Here is a 17,946-nt window from a genome sequence, read left to right as displayed (position 1 = left end):
TACCAAAAAAAAAAAAAAAGTAAACAAATGTTTTGCCTGCATATCTTTCTCTGTACCTCCTATGTGCCTGGTGCCCAGAGGCCAACAGAAGGCATCAGATCTCTGAAACTAGAGTTACAGCTGCCATGTGGGTACTGTGAATTAACCTGGGTCCAGTGGAAGAGCACCTAGGGAGTGCTCTCAACCACTGAAACATCCTTCCTTGCTAGTTGCACACATTTTTTTTTTTTTTTGGTTTTTTGAAACAGGGTTTCTCTTTGGCTTTGGAGCCTGTCCTGGAACTAGCTCTGTAGACCAGGCTGGTCTCGAACTCACAGAGATCCGCCTGCCTCTGCCTCCCGAGTGCTGGGATTAAAGGCGTGCGCCACCACCACCCGGCTTTGTACACATTTTTGACTTAACACATATCTGTCTCTAAACCAGTGATTCAGCAGACCACAGTCTGAAGATTAAATCCACCTGGTGTCTGTTTTGTAAGTAAAACTGTACTACAACACAGCTACACATATTTGGTTATATACCGTCTATGGCTTCATTTGTGTTGAGTGTGTGCATGAGTGAGGCCAGAGATCAACATCAGATTGGCTTCCTATGTCAGTGTTTGAGACAGGGTCTCTCATCAGACCTAGAGCTCACAAACTGAGCAAGAACCACAATTAGCCACCATCTGTCTCCACAGCATGGGGATTATGGGCACACATTATGTTTAGCTTTTTACACTGTACTAAGGATCCACCCCCAGGTCCTCATGCTTGTGTGGCTCTGACTTAAATATACTAGGAAAGAGCTCTTACTGAGCAGCACGGCCAGTCCTCTACAGCTTCTTTCATACAACGTAACATTCAAGGCCTAATACTGTATGATCTTACAAGTCATACAACTGTTCTAAACCAGAGGCTTCTAAGTCAATATCCCAAAATGTTTTGACTCCTTGTAACAGTGTCAAGCAACAACTAACCACTGTTGCTGATACTACTGTAAACCTAGCATCTCAAGCTTCCTACAAAGGCCCCAAAGAAATGGCTTACTTGATGGAAGGATACTGTACTTGAGCACAATAGAAACGGCTTACGTTTGTTTTTCTGTTTAGAAACGTATGCTAACTATTCACTAGTATGACCAAATAAAATAGTATATTAATTTAAAGTCAGGCTTTGAGCAAGACAGAAGTAATTACAGAGTATATAACTTCATCTTTGATAATTCCTCAAATTGTGATACTCTTGTCTCTACCTCCCTCAAACAGGCATGTACCACCATGCCTGTTTTATCCACGTTGGTGGTCAAACCCAGGGATTTACACATTCAAGGCAGGCATTTTTCTAACTCAGCTACATCCACTCTCAACCCCATCATTCACTCTCAACTTCATGTTTCGTTTTGTTTAATTTTTGACATTTTATCAGTGGGTAAGTAAAAATAAAAGACCAAAGATAGGGGAAGAAAAAAACCAGAAGGGGTATATGCCTTTAATCCCAGTACTTAGGAGGCAGAGGCAGAGGCAGGAGGATCTCTGTGAGTCTGAGACCAGCTTGGTCTAAACAGTGAGTTCCAGAACACCAGAACAATGCCTCAAATAAATAAATAACTAATAAAATAAAAAGACCAAAGGTCTCTAAATACTAATTTAAAGTAGCTAGTGCTGTGCTGTTGTATGTTTCTCTGGCTGTCCTGTAACTGGCTATGCAGACTAGACCTGCCTCTGTTTCCCTAGTGGTGCGATTAAAGGTGCGTGCACGACCTCTGGCATTGAATCTAATACACGGAAACTTAAAAGCAAAATTTAAAATTTCACTTGCATTTTAAAGCACTGTATCATGTGTGTGTATACACACACATCTCTGTGTATGTATGCCTTTAGCTTCAAAGTAATTAAAATATAAAGGCAAGTAAAAATCCTTCTTTCTGAAAACTGGTCAAGAGTAAAATACATTTTAAATGTTCAACTACAAATAAACCATAATTGATTTCTGCTTGGTAAGAGAACACTCATCTTCTGAAAAAAAAATAATGTAGAGGGGATGATATAATTAGAAAGTTTATTATTTTATAGTTTCCAATGAAAAACTCATAGAACAAAAATCACTAGATATTAAAATAATTAAGTGAGAAGTGGTCAAATGAAAGGCTAACTATGCCAATGGTTCCAAAGGATCACCGATCACCTGGGAACTACAAAAACAAAGGGTATCTTAAAAACAAAAGAAAAATCTGCTTGGCATTATGGCACACATTTAATCATAGCGCCGGGCAGGTAGATTCCCAAATGAATTTGAGGTCAGCCTGGTCTGTGTAGTGAATTCCAGGTCAGTCAGAGATATACAGTGAGACTCTGTCTCAACAACAAACAAACAAACAACATGGGGGGGGGGGGCTGAAGCTGAAGAGATGGTTCAGTGGGTAAAGCGCTTTCTGTGGGAGCATCAGGACCTGATTCACATAAAGCTCAAGTGGGGTAGAGTAATGAAAACAGGCAAGTCCGGGGCTGGAGAGATGGCTCAGAGGTTAAGAGCGTTGCCTGCTCTTCCAGAGGTCCTGAGTTCAATTCCCAGCAACCACATGGTGGCTCACAACCATCTGTAGTGGGGTCTGGTGCCCTCTTCTGGCCTTCGGGCATACACACAGACAGAATATTTAAAAAAAAAAAGAAAAGAAAAGAAAACAGGCAAGTCCAAGGGGCTGGCTGGTGAGCTCCAGTGAATAAGAAAAAGTAAGGCAGAGAGCTAAGGGGAAGGCACTCACACACACCTCATCACATTTGCAAAAAGAGAGGTGGGGAGGGAGAGGGGGAGGAGAAGGAGAGAGAGAGAGGGGTAAGAGGAGGAAGAAGAGAAGGAGAGGAGGAGGAGGGAGAGAGGGGGTACTCAAACTCAGCAGAGTAACAGGTTAGTCTGATAATACTTATACATACTGTGGCCTAAACGATTATGACATAGCCCTGTCAGACATGATTACTAGATATTTAACCTAAACTTATCTAACCCTAATTACAGTTCATAGAGATAACAAAAGCTTACTGCCAAAGGAAAATGGAAATCTAACAATGTGAGACTTCTCTACAAGTGTAGAATTTGTTAAAGGAGTAAAATGGAGAAAACCAAAAAGGGTAGGGATTCTAGATATACAGTGTTTATTTCCATACTGTGGGGAGTCCATGACAGTCACCTTAGATGTGAGAATTCAGACTACATTTATGAGGTGCTGTGCAAAATCATAGTCAAATATCTAGCGCTTATGTTTAAATAGCCCAGTGAAAGGAATTAGTGTGTGAACACCATCAAAACTGAGAGAAGGCACACAGGACAGAGATGCTTGACTGCTCAGTGTCGGCAGTGAGTGAGACTTTACCAACAACCTCAGTGCCCCCTCTCTCACTTACACTGCCATGTGGGACAGTTCCCAGGTGCCTTTCTCTGTTTCTTACATTTGTGTGTACGGTGTGTGTGGGTGCACACGCATGCCATGACACACGTGGAAGTTACAGAACAATTTTCTCTCACCACAGGGATCTAGGAACTGAACTCAAGTCATTAGGTGTGGCAGCAGGCGCCTTTACACGCTCACCTCTTGTGGGCACATCCCTAAGTATATACAATGCACACTCGTATCAGGAGGCTTTGGAAAAAGAAATGAATGCCTGGAGAAGGTTTCATTTGTTGGCAGAATCAAGGACATTATTATTTTTCATTTCATCAACATTTCTTAAGCAATATATTGCCTGTAAAAATAACAGCTGTCGCTCAAAATTTATCATGAAACTTATAAAAAGGAATAACAAACTTCAGAAACCATAATCACAGAAAATCTTAATTTTTTAACTCCTGTTCCATGCTGGCAAAATACCCATACATGTAAAAAATAAAAATAAACAAATCTTTTCAAAAAATTAATTAAAAAAAATAAGAACTTATACATTGGTCAGTGGTAGATGTATAAAAATCAGTGTGAACACTGCCAGGCATGAGAGAGTTCATACCTCTAATCCAAGCATTCAGGATGCAGAGGCAGGAGGTTCAAGAGTTACAAAATGAGTTACTGTCTCAAAAACAGGGCCAGCAAGATGGCTCAGTGGGTAAAAGATGCTTGCCATCACACCTTATGACCTGAGTTCAATCACCAGAAGAAGAGAATCAGTTTCCAGAAATTAATCTGACCCCCACACCAAGCCCTGGGATACAGGGCCCTGCCTTTCTCCTCCCCTTACCAATGCAAAACAAAAACAAAAAGTCAACAAGTAAAAGATTTTCAAAAGCACTAGCAGTATAATCATTATTAACTAAAATATTGCTTAATTCTATAACCCACTCTTGGGAAATTATTTCATAATAATAAAATTATCCACACATAAGATACACTACCTATTTACCCAAAACATTTATTATAAAAAATAATAGAGGCAAAAAAACCCGTAGGAGACAAAGTAAAGCTCATCAATTAGAAAAACAAGAGAAAAAAATATGATACACTAAACCACAGAATACTAAAGCCATTCAAAAGAATAAGAGTTATTATTCTAACTTGGAGGAACTTCCAAGAGGTAGTACTCATTGAGAAAGGTGAAAAAAAAATGCTTATGATTCCATTTTTATAAAATGAATACCCAAAAACTCCCCTCCTAGAAACACACACAACAGCACACATATATGAGCATAGAAAAATATGGAAGACTACCTGCCAGGTGGTTAACATGGGTCTGGAAGGAAGGGAAAGAAGAGGGAACAAGCAAAATAAAAAAATAATTAAAAGATTATATTTGAAAATAAATGTGATCACATCATATGTACTATGAGAGTTTATGTAATTAATGTAAATTCCATGTATTTATTACATTTTAAGGTAGGGATAGTAATAGACGAATTCAAAGAAAAGATATCTATGTTATAAAACTTCAGAATGTTCCAGATTACCTAATAATACTCTTATCTGGGAATGAGGGAGATGAAATTTTAGTAATATTGTTCATTTCTATGTTTACAGGTCAATGAAGCAAGGCTACAGTAGAAGCTTTCTTAACCAATTATTGCAGGAACTGCACTCGGCAATGCTCCTGGTTCCTTCTTTAAGGCACACACAGCCAGCAGGCTCCCGTACTGGCAGCTGCACTAACTTATACAGAGCTGACAATGCATCTGTGGCTTTTCTGGGGCTCTGCGTCTACCAACAGCTGCAGAGCGGTCCTATGCAGGGTTCACTTTATGGAAGAGGTAATAAAAGGATAGGCATGAGTTACCTGCCTGGATGATAAAGCCAATTAAAGTGTTAGAAGAGAGATTCAAATGTCCTGGCATGGTCTCAGTTTCCATCTTCAGTCAACCCATGGAAAGAATTCTATGAGTTTCTGTGGACTGCCTGAAACACCCTACAGAACACTTCTACATTTCAGATGAGTTTGTTCTCAAGCCTGCTGAGTTATCTATGTCATTGTAATCTTACTATGCTACATAAAATGAATTAAAGACAAATCATTAAAAATTTTTCTGTCTGGGGCTAGAGAGAAGATTCAGCAGATAAGAACACTTGCTGCTGTTTGCAGAGGGCTTAGGTTCTGCTCCTAGCACCCACACGGAGGCTCTTCTGTCTTCCACAAGCACCAGCATGCATGTGATACGTATACATATACGCAGGCAAAACACTCACACACAAAAAAGAAAATAAATACATCTCTAAAAAGGTTTTCTTTTTTGTCAAATTAAGTGTAGTAACTGTTAGGAAAAAAGCAGGATGGCAAAGCAGGAAAAGTACTTGCCATGGGACCCTAACATCTCAAGCTCCATCTCTGGAACCCACATAATACGAAAGGAGACAGCTGACTCCACAGCTGTCCAAACACAGTTTCCTTCATTTAGAAAAGGAAGAAGTTTGGGAACTAGAAGACGGTTCAGTGGGTAAAATACTAAGTCTGAGGACCTGAATTTAGATCCCCAACACCCTAGGAAAAAAGCTCCATGCAACCAACGGTGCGTGCCTCTAAACCCCAGCGCTGCAGGCGGCACACACGCAGACCCTAGAGGATCACTGGGCACCCACAGTAGCCAAAACATCAACTTGTAGGTTCAGTGAGAGACAGACACACACACACAATCCACACACTCCGACATGAACTGTAAACGTTTTCAGGGGAAAATGTCACACACAGCACACATCAACTCTCAGGGCTCTTCATTTTGCTCATCCTCCCAGAAACCCAAAATGAAATTAATAGATAAAGCATTATGAACATTTTATAGAGAAGAAACTGCAATCTAATGCAAATCCATCCTGAAAGACTAAGGGAAAAACAAACGACTTACCCTTACCTAGAAAGACACCTACCCTAAAATGCTTTTCTGATTAACCAACCCGTTACTGGTCCCAATTATTTTGGATAAAAAGGCTTCTACTGTATTTTCTTTGCGACAAGTCACAGACTTTTAATAAAAGAGTGGAGTAAATTTCTTTTTTCTTTTTTTTTTTTTTTTTTGGTTTTTCGAGACAGGGTTTCTCTGTGGTTTTGGAGCCTGTCCTGGAACTAGCTCTGTAGACCAAGCTGGTCTCGAACTCACAGAGATCCGCCTGCCTCTGCCTCCCGAGTGCTGGGATTAAAGGCGTGCGCCACCATCGCCCGGCTTAGTGGAGTAAATTTCTGAGCAAAGCTAAATTGACTTTACTGCTAAACTACAGTAGCCAGAGGCAAATGGGAAGCTAGTTAGGATTCTTACCCATCTTGGGTGGGTGGGTATTCACACTCTTGTCCTTTGGGAAACACACCATTGGGATACAGGTCACATATTGGAACTGAGGGAGGATCTGTTTGAACTTTTGCTGTGAGATACAAATATTCAGTTATACTATCTATAAAAACAGTGTAGCAGAATCGTATCTGAAACAGCACAATATGCAAGCTATTAATAAAACTTCACCGTATTCACACTTTAAATTATGGAACTTCTCATTAACCATTTATCCAAAATCTAGTCATTTCAAAGCTAGCAGATAGGCAAAAGCTGTGTTCTTCCTATTGCTCCATAGTGGCATTGCTTCTACCACGCTTTGCAGAATTTCTTAATTCTACAAAGTATGTACACTTAAAATTATATAGATTTTAAGATCTCATCCCTAACTTGTAATTAAAGGCAAATAGCATACTAACATTACTGATAACAACTTTAAAAATGCCAATAAAACTGTTAAATCAAAATTACTAGTTTCACTAAACCCAAACTCTTGTCTATTTTGCTGACATGCACTATGATCCAGCAAGTTCTCGCTCTGCCCCCAACCCCCCTGGCCATTGGTTAACAGCCCCCACTGATCTAACAAGACACTAACGTCCTTTCTTCTTCTTCTTCTTTTTCTTCTTCTTCCCAGTTGCACCATCACCATCTCCATCTCCATCTGAGAAAAAATTCAAACATTCATTTAAACTGCAGGGAAATGAAGCAAGCCATCACAAGAACAAGGTGCGTACCCACAAACGCACACAATGCCTCTTAACAACACTGGTGTCATTCAACACTCTTACAAGTTTCTTCCCAAGCTTCTAGAACTAGGAATTGGACGTGACATTAAACACTAGCACCTCTTAATTTGAATTACTCTAATAACTGTTGAATAAAATACTTATTTTCAGAATTAACTTTATTATGTGCATGTGTGAACGCTCACATGTATGTATGTCTGCCATATCCATGCTCAGTACTCATGGAGGGCAGAGCCCAATGTGTATCCTAAGGAACAAATTCTGATGCTCTGCAAAAGCCACCTCTCCAGCAAGAATGAAAATATTTTTAAGACTAAATACTGCATCTTGTTTGCATTACACACATGTACTTCACCAGAAACACCTTTAATCCCAGCACTCAGGAGACAGGTGTAACTCTGTGCATACCAGGCTGAGTTCTAGTTTAATTCTTTTACTTCAAATCCCCAAACCAATCCTATCAGGTAAAAAGCAATGCTGAACACACTTGCTTGAACAGTTTTCAATGGTCAATGATGGAAGCAGACCAGAATGAATGTAAGCTGATTCTTATCTAGTGGGGAATATTGGGATACAATATTTTATAATGTCTGTTTTTCAATAGTTATCGGAGAAAAAGAGTTCTGGGTCAAGTTGTATGCATAAATTAATATGCATATACAGATTTCAGAGTCTCAAAAAGGCTAGATGCGTTCACGCCAGTAATCGCAGCACATGGAAGGCTGAGGTAAAATGTTTGTGAGTTTATGGCCAACTGGGTTACAATCTCAAAATGGAAAAAAAAACAAAAACCAAAACCAACAATACTCAAAATGAGACTTAAGAACTATGTTACCAGGCTGGAGAGATGGCTCAGGTCAAGAGCACTGGCTACTCTTCCAGAAGACCTGGGTTCAATTCCCAGCACCCATGTGGCAGCTCACACTGTCTGTAACTCCAGTTCCAGGGCTTCTGACTCCTTCACTCGGACAGACATGCAGACAAAACACCAGTGAACATGAAATAAAAATAAATTATATATCAAAAAAAAACAAAAACAACAGCAACTATGTTACAAAATACCCAATTCTACCCACAAATCACAGTACTATAAGAGGATATAAACAAGATGCCCCCAGACAACTGTAAGCAGACGATCCAGTCATATGCTCACCATGTGATATAGAAAATGTTCCATCTAATGCTATGACTTGATCAGCGATTTCAGATATCTATACCTACAAAACAATGTCAAGGGGCTAGAGCTTAGAAGGCTCAGCGATTAAGAGCACTGGCTTCTCTTCCAGAGGAACAGAGTTAAGTTCCCAGTTCCAGGGTATCTGTTGTCTGATGCCCTCTTTTGGACTCCACAGGCACTGGGCACACAAATGGTACACAGACATACATGCAGGCAAAGCACCCACACACACAAAACAATTGTTTTTTAAGTTAATTGACCCATTTTCTTTTTGAAGCATACCCCTTTAAATCCTGGATTCATAACAGAATCACTAAAATTTTCTTTATTACTACTCTATAATCTTCTAATTAATCACACACAAAAAAATCACAATCAATGGCTTATAATGATTCTTTCTCTGTGGGCTTTATAAAAGATCATCAGACATGTGTTGTCAAACTGGCACAGTAACAATAAAGTGGTAATTACAGTCTACTAAAAATGCTTTTAGTTTCTTTTTCTTTCACTTAAAAGGAAGAAGCAATTTAAGAGGGAGGTTTTAATTTCTTATGTTCAATTACATAGCATTAGGCAGCCCATTACAGAGAGTATGGTAAACACACTAATATTGGTTGAAATGCCCAATATGAAAATATTGTAGAATATACAACTTTTGAAGTCCTTTAATTCATCATATGTAACATGTATCATTCCATTAACTATCTGTTAGGTATCAAGAAACAGGAGGCACAGGAGGAGTAAGCAAGATAGCTTTTGTTTTTCATATACAATGGTGGTTTTGCCTTCATGTATATGTGATATTGTGGAATCACTTGGAACTGGAGTCACTGTTGTGAGCTGCCACATGGGTACTGGGAATCGAACCTGGGTCCTCTGGAAGAGCAGTCAGTGTTCTTAACCACTGAGCCACCTCTCCAGCCTTGCAAGATAGTTTTTGCTCTAGTATCCGGCTTCAAACATTAACCTAAAGCAAAGACTTCAAGATGCATAAGCAATTTTAAAGATAGCTAAAAATCTTCCCAGCTGTGTGAACTTGGATGTTATTTAACTTCTTTCTACAGGGACTTCTAAAACTTTAAATGGGATAATAAAACTGTCCTCCTCTGGGGCTGGAGAGATGGCTCAGTGGTTAAGAGCATTGCCTGCTCTTCCAAAGGTCCTGAGTTCAATTCCCGGCAACCACATGGTGGCTCACAACCATCTGGAATGAGGTCTGGTGCCCTCTTCTGGCCTGCAGACATACACACAGACAGAATATTGTATACATAATAAATAAATATTTTAAAAAAAATATATAAAAAAAAAAAAACTGTCCTCCTCTGAATAAGAAAGTCTTCCTTTGATCTTCTAGCATCCCTGGGAAGCTACGAGCCTTAACTCAATGTTCCACATGTGACCAGTACAAAATAATACTCAAACTTAGCTGGTAACAGGAGGCTATGGCCAGATCTGAATATTGATACATGCTGATGGTTCTAACCCTTTTAACAGACTGAAATTTACATTTTTAAAAGTTGTTTTTCCTTGCTACCATACGAAGATATTCCTAATAGGCAAAGACTGTTTCATCATTAATACCATACCCAATTCAGGGTAATTTGCTGAATTGACAACTGATACCCTTATGTAAAAACAGAACATCAGGGGCTAGCTAAGAGGTGTACCTAACTCAGGTCAGCAGAGTACACTTTCTCAGCATGAACTTAAATCAAGCTAAGCACAGAGAAGGTTCAGACAGGAGGATGAGAAGTTCTAGGTCATCCATAGCTACATAGCACGTGGGTGGTGGTGGCGCACGCCTTTAATCCCAGCACTTGGGAGGCAGAGGCTGGCGGATCTCTGTGAGTTCGAGGCCAGCCTGGTCTACAAGAGCTAGTTCCAGGACAGGAACCAAAAAGCTATGGAGAAACCCTGTCTTAAAAAAAAAAAAAAAGTTCTGAAGGCTACATAGCACGCTTGAGGCCAGCCTGGGCTACAAGAGAACATGGCTCAGAAAAATTAATTCAATCTTCACATTATTGAGAAACTACAAAAGAAGACACTTAGCTGTAGCATTAAAACTCTTAAAAAGAAACTCTTCATGGCCTCAAAGACAGTGGTTTCATTTATGGAGAGAACACAAACAGCACCAGCTATACAAGGACATAAATTGAATGTCGTCAAAATTAAACTGTACTGCAAACGATACCATCAGCAAAGTGGAGCAGTCACCACAAAGGCGAAAACACCCGTAAAGACACATCCAGGCACCCAGGGCATCCAGAGCACAATTACAGCTCAGTGACAAATAAAATAGAAATCAAAGTATGCATGCAGAGCAGAAAGACCATGACAACACGCTCCCGTCACTGTGGACCTGCCAACTACAATGACTAAACCACACACTTATTACAGAGGCTGTAATTTAAAAGCTGACAGTTACCAATTTCTTACACGAACACTAACAATGGAGTACTCACTGCTGACATAAATGACACACTTAGGAAAACAGTGTGTCTCTTTCTTTGTTGTAGGACAGACTATGTGGCTCTGACTGTCCTGAAACTTACTTTGTAGGCCAGACTGGCCTTGAACTCCCAGAGATCTGACTACATACAGGCACAACACCTGGTTTGACAGTTTCTTATGAAGCATAGCATTATGTGGTATGTGCAAATGAGGTAGCTTCCAAAGGCAAATAGCACCAAATGGCCTTTCTAGAATCTCATATGATATATACAAGTGCATGTGACCAGGATCCTACTCTTAGGTATTTGCCCAGAAAAATGAAACCACATCTACACAAAGACATGTCTACACATGACTGGATGAACATTCACAATAGACAAAAAAACAACAGTCTTCAGTGAATAAACAGACAAGCAAAATCTGGAATATTACTTAGCAATAAAATGCATTAATACTTCCTAAAAAGGAACATAACAACTGATGACTGTCAAAACTATTAAGTAGGGGCTAGGAATATGTCCCATTAGGTAAGAAAGTTTGTTGCACAAGGGTAAGGACCTGAGTTCAAATTCCCAGCACCCATTTAAAAGTTGGACATAGCTATAAGTGCTCATAACCCCAGCACTGTGGGACGACAGGCAGATCAAGGGTAACCAGCAAACCTAGCTAAGGAAGTGGGCTTCAGGCTCAGTGAGAGACCCCAACTCAAGGCAATGAGGCAGAGTGAGAGAGAAAGACACCCACTGTCCTCCTCTGGCCTCCACATCCACCCATACACAGACATACACACAATAGCAAGTAAAACTAAGACAACAACAACAAAAAGTTGAAAATGATTAACTGCATTCATGATTTTTTCAGGAAAGACAACACTGTATGGGGAACAGATTAGAGACGCCAAGGGGAAAGGTCTGGAGCAAAAGCAGCAGACACTAAAGGATGCCAGGCAATGTTCTGTGCAGGTGAGAACAGTAATGAAATCAGGCAACAGGCCAGTGAGATGACTAAGTGGGTAGAGGTGCCTGCCACCAACCACATGTTTTCAGTTCAATCCCCCAAACCCACAGGGTAGAAGGAGAATCTAGCCTGCAAATTGTCTCTGACCTACACACACATGCACACACAGTATTTTAAATATAAATAGCCTATATATTTTTGATGTGACCATGGTTACACAATTGCACATTTTTTCTACACCCACTAATCTAAATACTTAAAAAGAATAAACATTATTCTGGACAGCTTGCTGGTCTCTAAACCAGTGAGCATGCCTCTCAGAAAGGATCTCCTCTCCAGATGGAGAAGGACACACAAGAAAAAGCACTGGTGCAAAGGACCAGTTCCCACTTCAAGGACGGGAAGTGCAGAGGCTGCTGCTACAGTTTCCAGGGTCTTTAGCCAAGCACAATGCTAGTCTTTGTGTGTCAACTGCCCCTGGCCCTGTCAGCCTACAGAAGGAAAAACAAAGCTTACAGAAGAACGCTCCTGCTGGAAGATGCAGAACTGAGAGGACCTGGCTCCCGAGTAGGAACCCTGGCAATAAACATGCTCTGGATGAAAAGCCAGGAATGACGATGGACTCCTGCTACACCAGCACTTCAGAGGCTGAGGCAGGAAGATTTTGAAGTCAAAGTCAACCTGGCCCACACTGCATAAATTACCTCTGGCACAATGCCAGATGGTCACAGGATCAACTTCTTCCACTGGTACTCAACAATTTCAAGTTCACCACACCTAAAATCAAATTATTTTTTTTCTTGTCTGCAAACACCTTTCCTCAGTCTAAGAAACTCTACCCCTGACTTCAGCATTTTGATCAGCAGTACAATATCCTGCCATCCAACTCCAACCCCTGGAATGTACCAAGGCCTATCCCCTTGCTCCATTAAACTCTTCCTTCCATCCCTGTCTACAACAGCCAGTTTAAATATCCACTATTACATGCATGGCCAATTGCTGAGTGGCCTCAAAAATGATCTTCCCTGCTCTGTGTCTCCCCGGGCTCTCTCAAAGAATCCTCTCATTTGCACTGTTCACCATGCTTCAAAACTTTCTCAAAGTAATCCCTACTCAAATAAATGGTCTTTTCCATTTGGACTGTTTGGTTTTTCTCTCCTCTTCCTCTAGAGACAGGGGGCCTTACTATGTAGCCCTGGCCTCGAACTTGCTATGGTAGTCCAGGCATTGTGCCAGAGGTAATTTATGCAGTCCTCTAAAGAGATCTGCCTGGCTCTGCCTTCCAAGACCCACCAATGCCATACTCCACTTGGATGAATCAAGTCCCCAATGCTTCCAGCAAGAGCTCCTCAATTCAGCTACTCCAAAATTCCACCTCCACATTCCAAACCTACTTTGCACCGAACTGTAACATGCACACCAGAGTGCCTTTTCACCTCTAGGTTTTGTCTCTCAACCACACCAACCAGTTCTTTTTTTAACTTTATTTTTATCTTATGTACACTAGTATTTTGCCTGCATGCATATGTGAGGATGCCAGTCAGATCCCTAGGAAGTGGAATCACTGACAGGTGTGAGCTGCCATTTGGGTACTGGGCATTGAACACAGGTCCTCTGGAAGAACAGTCAGTGTCTTAATCACTGAGCCATCTCACCAGCCCCACCAGTTTTTCTTTAAAAGGTTATTTCTGAAATCTCTGTTTTTTCCCACCCCTTTCAAAGCTTATTCTTAACAACAGAGAGACCAGCCATGGTGTCTGTACCTATATTACCAAATCTTGGGAAACAGAGGCAGGTAAAAGGAGTCGGACAAAGGCATTTGCAACCAAGCCTAATGACCCGAGCTAGAACCCAGGGACTCATGGTAGAAAAGGAGAAAGGACTGACTCAGGCTGTACTTGGACCTCTCTCTGTATGCGCCTCATGGGCATGCGTGCACACACAAAATAATTAACGGTAATTAAAAAAAACACAAGTAATGTTGATTCTGGCAGTCAATTAGAAAAGAAATTAACTCAAATTGAGAGAAAACTACCAATCTAATAATGTACAGAAGTCTCCTTTCAATGTCAACAAGAGTCAGGCAACTTGATATGTGAAAGGGAACAAGGCACACTTCAAGAACGCACTGTGCTCCCCACAGCAGCCCACTGTGCTACCTGCGATCTGCAATCCTTTTCTTGTTCAAAGTTCAAAACACAGCTATAAACTGAAGCAAGATAGAACAGAGATGCACTTAAGGAAGAAGAAAAGATAACAGCTTCTTGATGGCAGTGAACCCATCTTTCTAAAGGTTATCCTTATCCAGCTAGTAGTTGAAGCACAGCCATAGGTTACAGTCCTTAAGGGTGAGAGCTGATGCTGGCAGTAGACAACCAAAAATCCAAAGAGTGGGAAAGCCCCATCTACTCCAGTGCCAAAACAGGAAGGAAAATAGTAACGGCTTTCCTAATCGCCTCTCCTCCACTGTTTCACCAACAGCATCAACTACTAGAATTCTGGCAACTTCTGTCTTGAAAGAAATCTTATAGTAGCCAAATACCCTTGAGTTTAGAAACATGCCAGTTTGTGCATCTGAGAATGATAAAAGCCAGCTTTGGTGTGGACAGGGGAAGGCGCAGACTTTGGACAAGAGGCTGGACTTCAAATGTTGGTACTATTTTACATAGTAGCCGCACCATGTAACCACCACACCCACACACGTGAGTAACAACATGTACTTCAGCTGCTTCTGTGAGATTAAGAAGAGAAGGCACATGAAAGTATCCTAGATAGCACACAGTAGCCGTTCAGTAAACATTACAATAAACAGCCTCTAATTTTATCACGCTTACCCAGGACTTGGCCTTCTGCCAAGTACACATCTAAAAGTTGAAATCTTGCTATCTGAGCAGGTATTCAACACAGCCAAGGAACCCCTAATAAACACCCTTTCCTTTTTATTTGTGATACTAATTAAATTTTAACAAGTCCAATGCTAGACAATTACTAGATGTCCAGATAAGCATATTTTTCTAAATTAATGTCCTATTTTTCAGGGTTGGAGAGATGGCTCAGCAACTAAGAGACTTGATGTTCTTACAGAGGACCTGGGTTTGGTTCCTAGCACACACACCAGGCAGCTCAGAACTACCTGTAACTCCAGCTCCCCATATCCAACACACCATTGTGGCTTCTTAAGGTACTAGCTTGGAAGTGGTGCACGTACACACAGGCACACAACAGACACATAGAATGAAAATAACCTCTGAAACCAAAGAGCAAAGGGACTGTTACCTTCATCATCATCATCTCTCTCTTTCTCATCCAATGCTTGTCTTTCCAACTGTCCTGCTACTTCGTCCACGGAGGCGGCTTCTTTATCAGGTTCTTGTTGCACGGCTGTTCAAACAAAACAGGACAAATCAAATGTAATAAAGGACTTTTCCACACCTGAATATATTCTCATGATCCTACACAGCTCACAAATCCTTCTACAATAAGTGGAACAGGAAATAAAACAAAAAACATTATTATTAATATAATTTATTAAACCATGGGGAAAAAACTTCCAGACCTAAGTAGTACTGTCTACTCAATCCATTCTAGAAAAGTCTCTTATCATACATGCTAAGATAAAGGTGCTAGCATGTTAAGTTGGTCCCTATTCTTTTTTTTTTTTTTTTTTTTTTTTTTTTTGTTTGTTTTTCGAGACAGGGTTTCTCTGTAGCTTTGGAGCCTGTCCTGGAACTCCCTTGGTAGACCAGGCTGGCCTCGAACTCACAGAGATCCGCCTGTCTCTGCCTCCCAAGTGCTGGGATTACAGGAGTGCGCCACCACCGCCCGGCTTGGTCCCTATTCTTATGCAGTTTAACCTTAAAGGATGCTTAAGACTTAGATGACAATAGATATTTTAATTACTAAACAGATATTCAGAATAGGCAATGCATGCTGAAGGTCTTAGGAGGAGGATTTATTACACACCAGCTGGGGGAAAAAATCAAAATAAATAAAGTTTGTAAACATCTGAGCACAGCTGAAGTAATTACAATTCAGTTGTAGTAGCAATATGTGTACATAGATAAACACACTCTAGCACGTTCTGGTTACTGAAGGAGGGTTCCCATTGAGAGAGACAAGTGTCAAATATTAGGAGGTGGCAGCCAGATCTCTGTGAACTGGGGACAGCTTCTGTCTACTGGTGGAGGGGCAGAGTTCCAGAACAGCCGGGGCTGCACAGTGAAACCCTGTCTCAAAAAAATAAAGACAGCTTAGGCAGTGGTGCCTAAGTCTTTAATCCCAGCACTTGGGAGGAAAAGGCAGGCAGGTGGTTATGAGTTCGAGATCAGCCTGGAATACAGAGCGAGTTCCAAGGCTACACACACACACACACACACACACACACACACACACACACACACACACACGAGAAAGAGACATTGTCTCAAAAAACAAACCTAAAAACCAAGAGTAAACTCTTCCGCTCCCATCCAACCAACTAATTTCAGAAATGTGGTTAAGTCCTCTCCAGCTTCTTTTAATTCAAACCCCATTTTTCTCTCATTCCTTATCTGATGAAATCTGAAATACGAACAGGTGAAAACAGTTTTGTACTGAAATAAAGGCGTTTGTGGAGACATAAACTTCTCAAAAACACGGTCCAAAGATATGCAGGCAGCTGTTGTCCTCGCCTGGGGGGGGGGTAGGTATTACCAGTCGAGAAAATCCATTCATAGGCACAGAATACCCTCCCTGCACTGCATGCAAGTTGCATCAAAATGCCTGCAAGCCCTAAAGCTCGAACACGCTGCGAGAGCAAGCCCGTGAAAATCAGCACCAGCACCCACTGTCAGTGACATGAGCTGTCCGTGAGGACGTACGCTCCTAGACACACACCCCAAATCTGCAGTCCACAGCCAAAGCCCCTAGTGGAAAGGCGGATGAGGTGTGAGGAGGACGCACAGTCCCGGCAACATGCTCGACTACCCCCACCCCCACCCGCGACGAAAATAGGTAGGTCCAGCCACCAGGCCGCAACCGGGGACAGCAGGGATTTCTGAGGCGGAGCCCAAACCGCGTGGAAGATGGTGGAGCCGAGTGCGCGCTCCGTGACCCAGGCGCTGCCACTCTCATCCCCGCCACACGCACACACGCGCGCACACCCCATCCCCGAGAAGCCGCGGCACAGGAAGCCGGCCATGCCACTCCTCCGAGGCCTGGGGATTAACGAAGGCCACGGTTCCGGGTTCCCGGCGCTCGGCCACCCGTGCCGGGCCCGAGCCAAGTCGTTCGGCCATTCCTGGCAGGGACTGCGAAAAAAACAAAAACAAAAACCAACATGACTCCTTTTACCTGACACGGCCCCTTTGCCCTTCTTCTTCTTCCGCCTCTTCTTCTTGGCAGCTTCCTCGGCCGTGCTGGAGGTTCCCTCCTCCCGGTCGTCTGGATCGAGGTCACCATTCAGGTGGCTCCCGAAGGACGCGGCCTCCTCCGCGCCCGCCATGTTGCCCGAGAGAGAGAGCGACGGAGTGAGAGCGAGAGGCGAGGACCCGCTCCGTCTTCACCCACCGCCGCCAGTGACGCCGGAAGTCGCTCTCGATGGTCGGGACGCGGGGGATGCTGGGACGACGGAGGACTCCCGCCGCACGCGGCTGCAGCGTCCGCCCCCTCGTCTGGTCCTCAGCCTAGGGCATCCCCGGTGCGCATCTTCCGGGCTTGGGAAACCGTCTTCGCTGCACAGTGCCCGAGCTGCCACGGATACGAGAAATTTAACGTTCCCGGTTTAAAAAAACTCCTACAGGACGCGACGAGATGGGGGTTACAAAAAATGTGTTCTTTACACATATTTCCTGATGTCTCGAGGACTACGTTAAATTCACTGTCACAGTTTACGAAGGCGCTGTCGAGAAGCTTGGAATAATTT

At 42.1% G+C, this 17,946-nt stretch overlaps 1 protein-coding gene across 1 annotated transcript in view; it reads right to left on the bottom strand.

Annotated features, from left to right (window-relative positions):
- Metap2 (methionyl aminopeptidase 2) overlaps positions 1-17,633 on the bottom strand; it is a 31,102-nt gene extending 13,469 nt beyond the window's left edge. The window contains exons 1-4 of the mRNA XM_075954677.1: positions 17,376-17,633; positions 15,321-15,425; positions 7,309-7,374; positions 6,699-6,801 (exon numbers count right to left, since the gene is read on the bottom strand). Of these exons, the coding sequence (XP_075810792.1) occupies positions 6,699-6,801; positions 7,309-7,374; positions 15,321-15,425; positions 17,376-17,526 (425 nt within the window). The 5' untranslated portion in view covers positions 17,527-17,633. The remainder of the gene's footprint in view (positions 1-6,698; positions 6,802-7,308; positions 7,375-15,320; positions 15,426-17,375) is intronic.
- Positions 17,634-17,946: the final 313 nt, after the last annotated feature.

The sequence above is a fragment of the Microtus pennsylvanicus genome, chromosome 20 (genome assembly GCF_037038515.1).
Source record: "Microtus pennsylvanicus isolate mMicPen1 chromosome 20, mMicPen1.hap1, whole genome shotgun sequence".
In the NCBI taxonomy this organism is placed as follows: Eukaryota; Metazoa; Chordata; class Mammalia; order Rodentia; family Cricetidae; genus Microtus; species Microtus pennsylvanicus.
The sequence above is the reverse complement of the archived record's forward strand: the minus strand, read 5'-3'. Positions and strand labels throughout refer to the sequence as shown.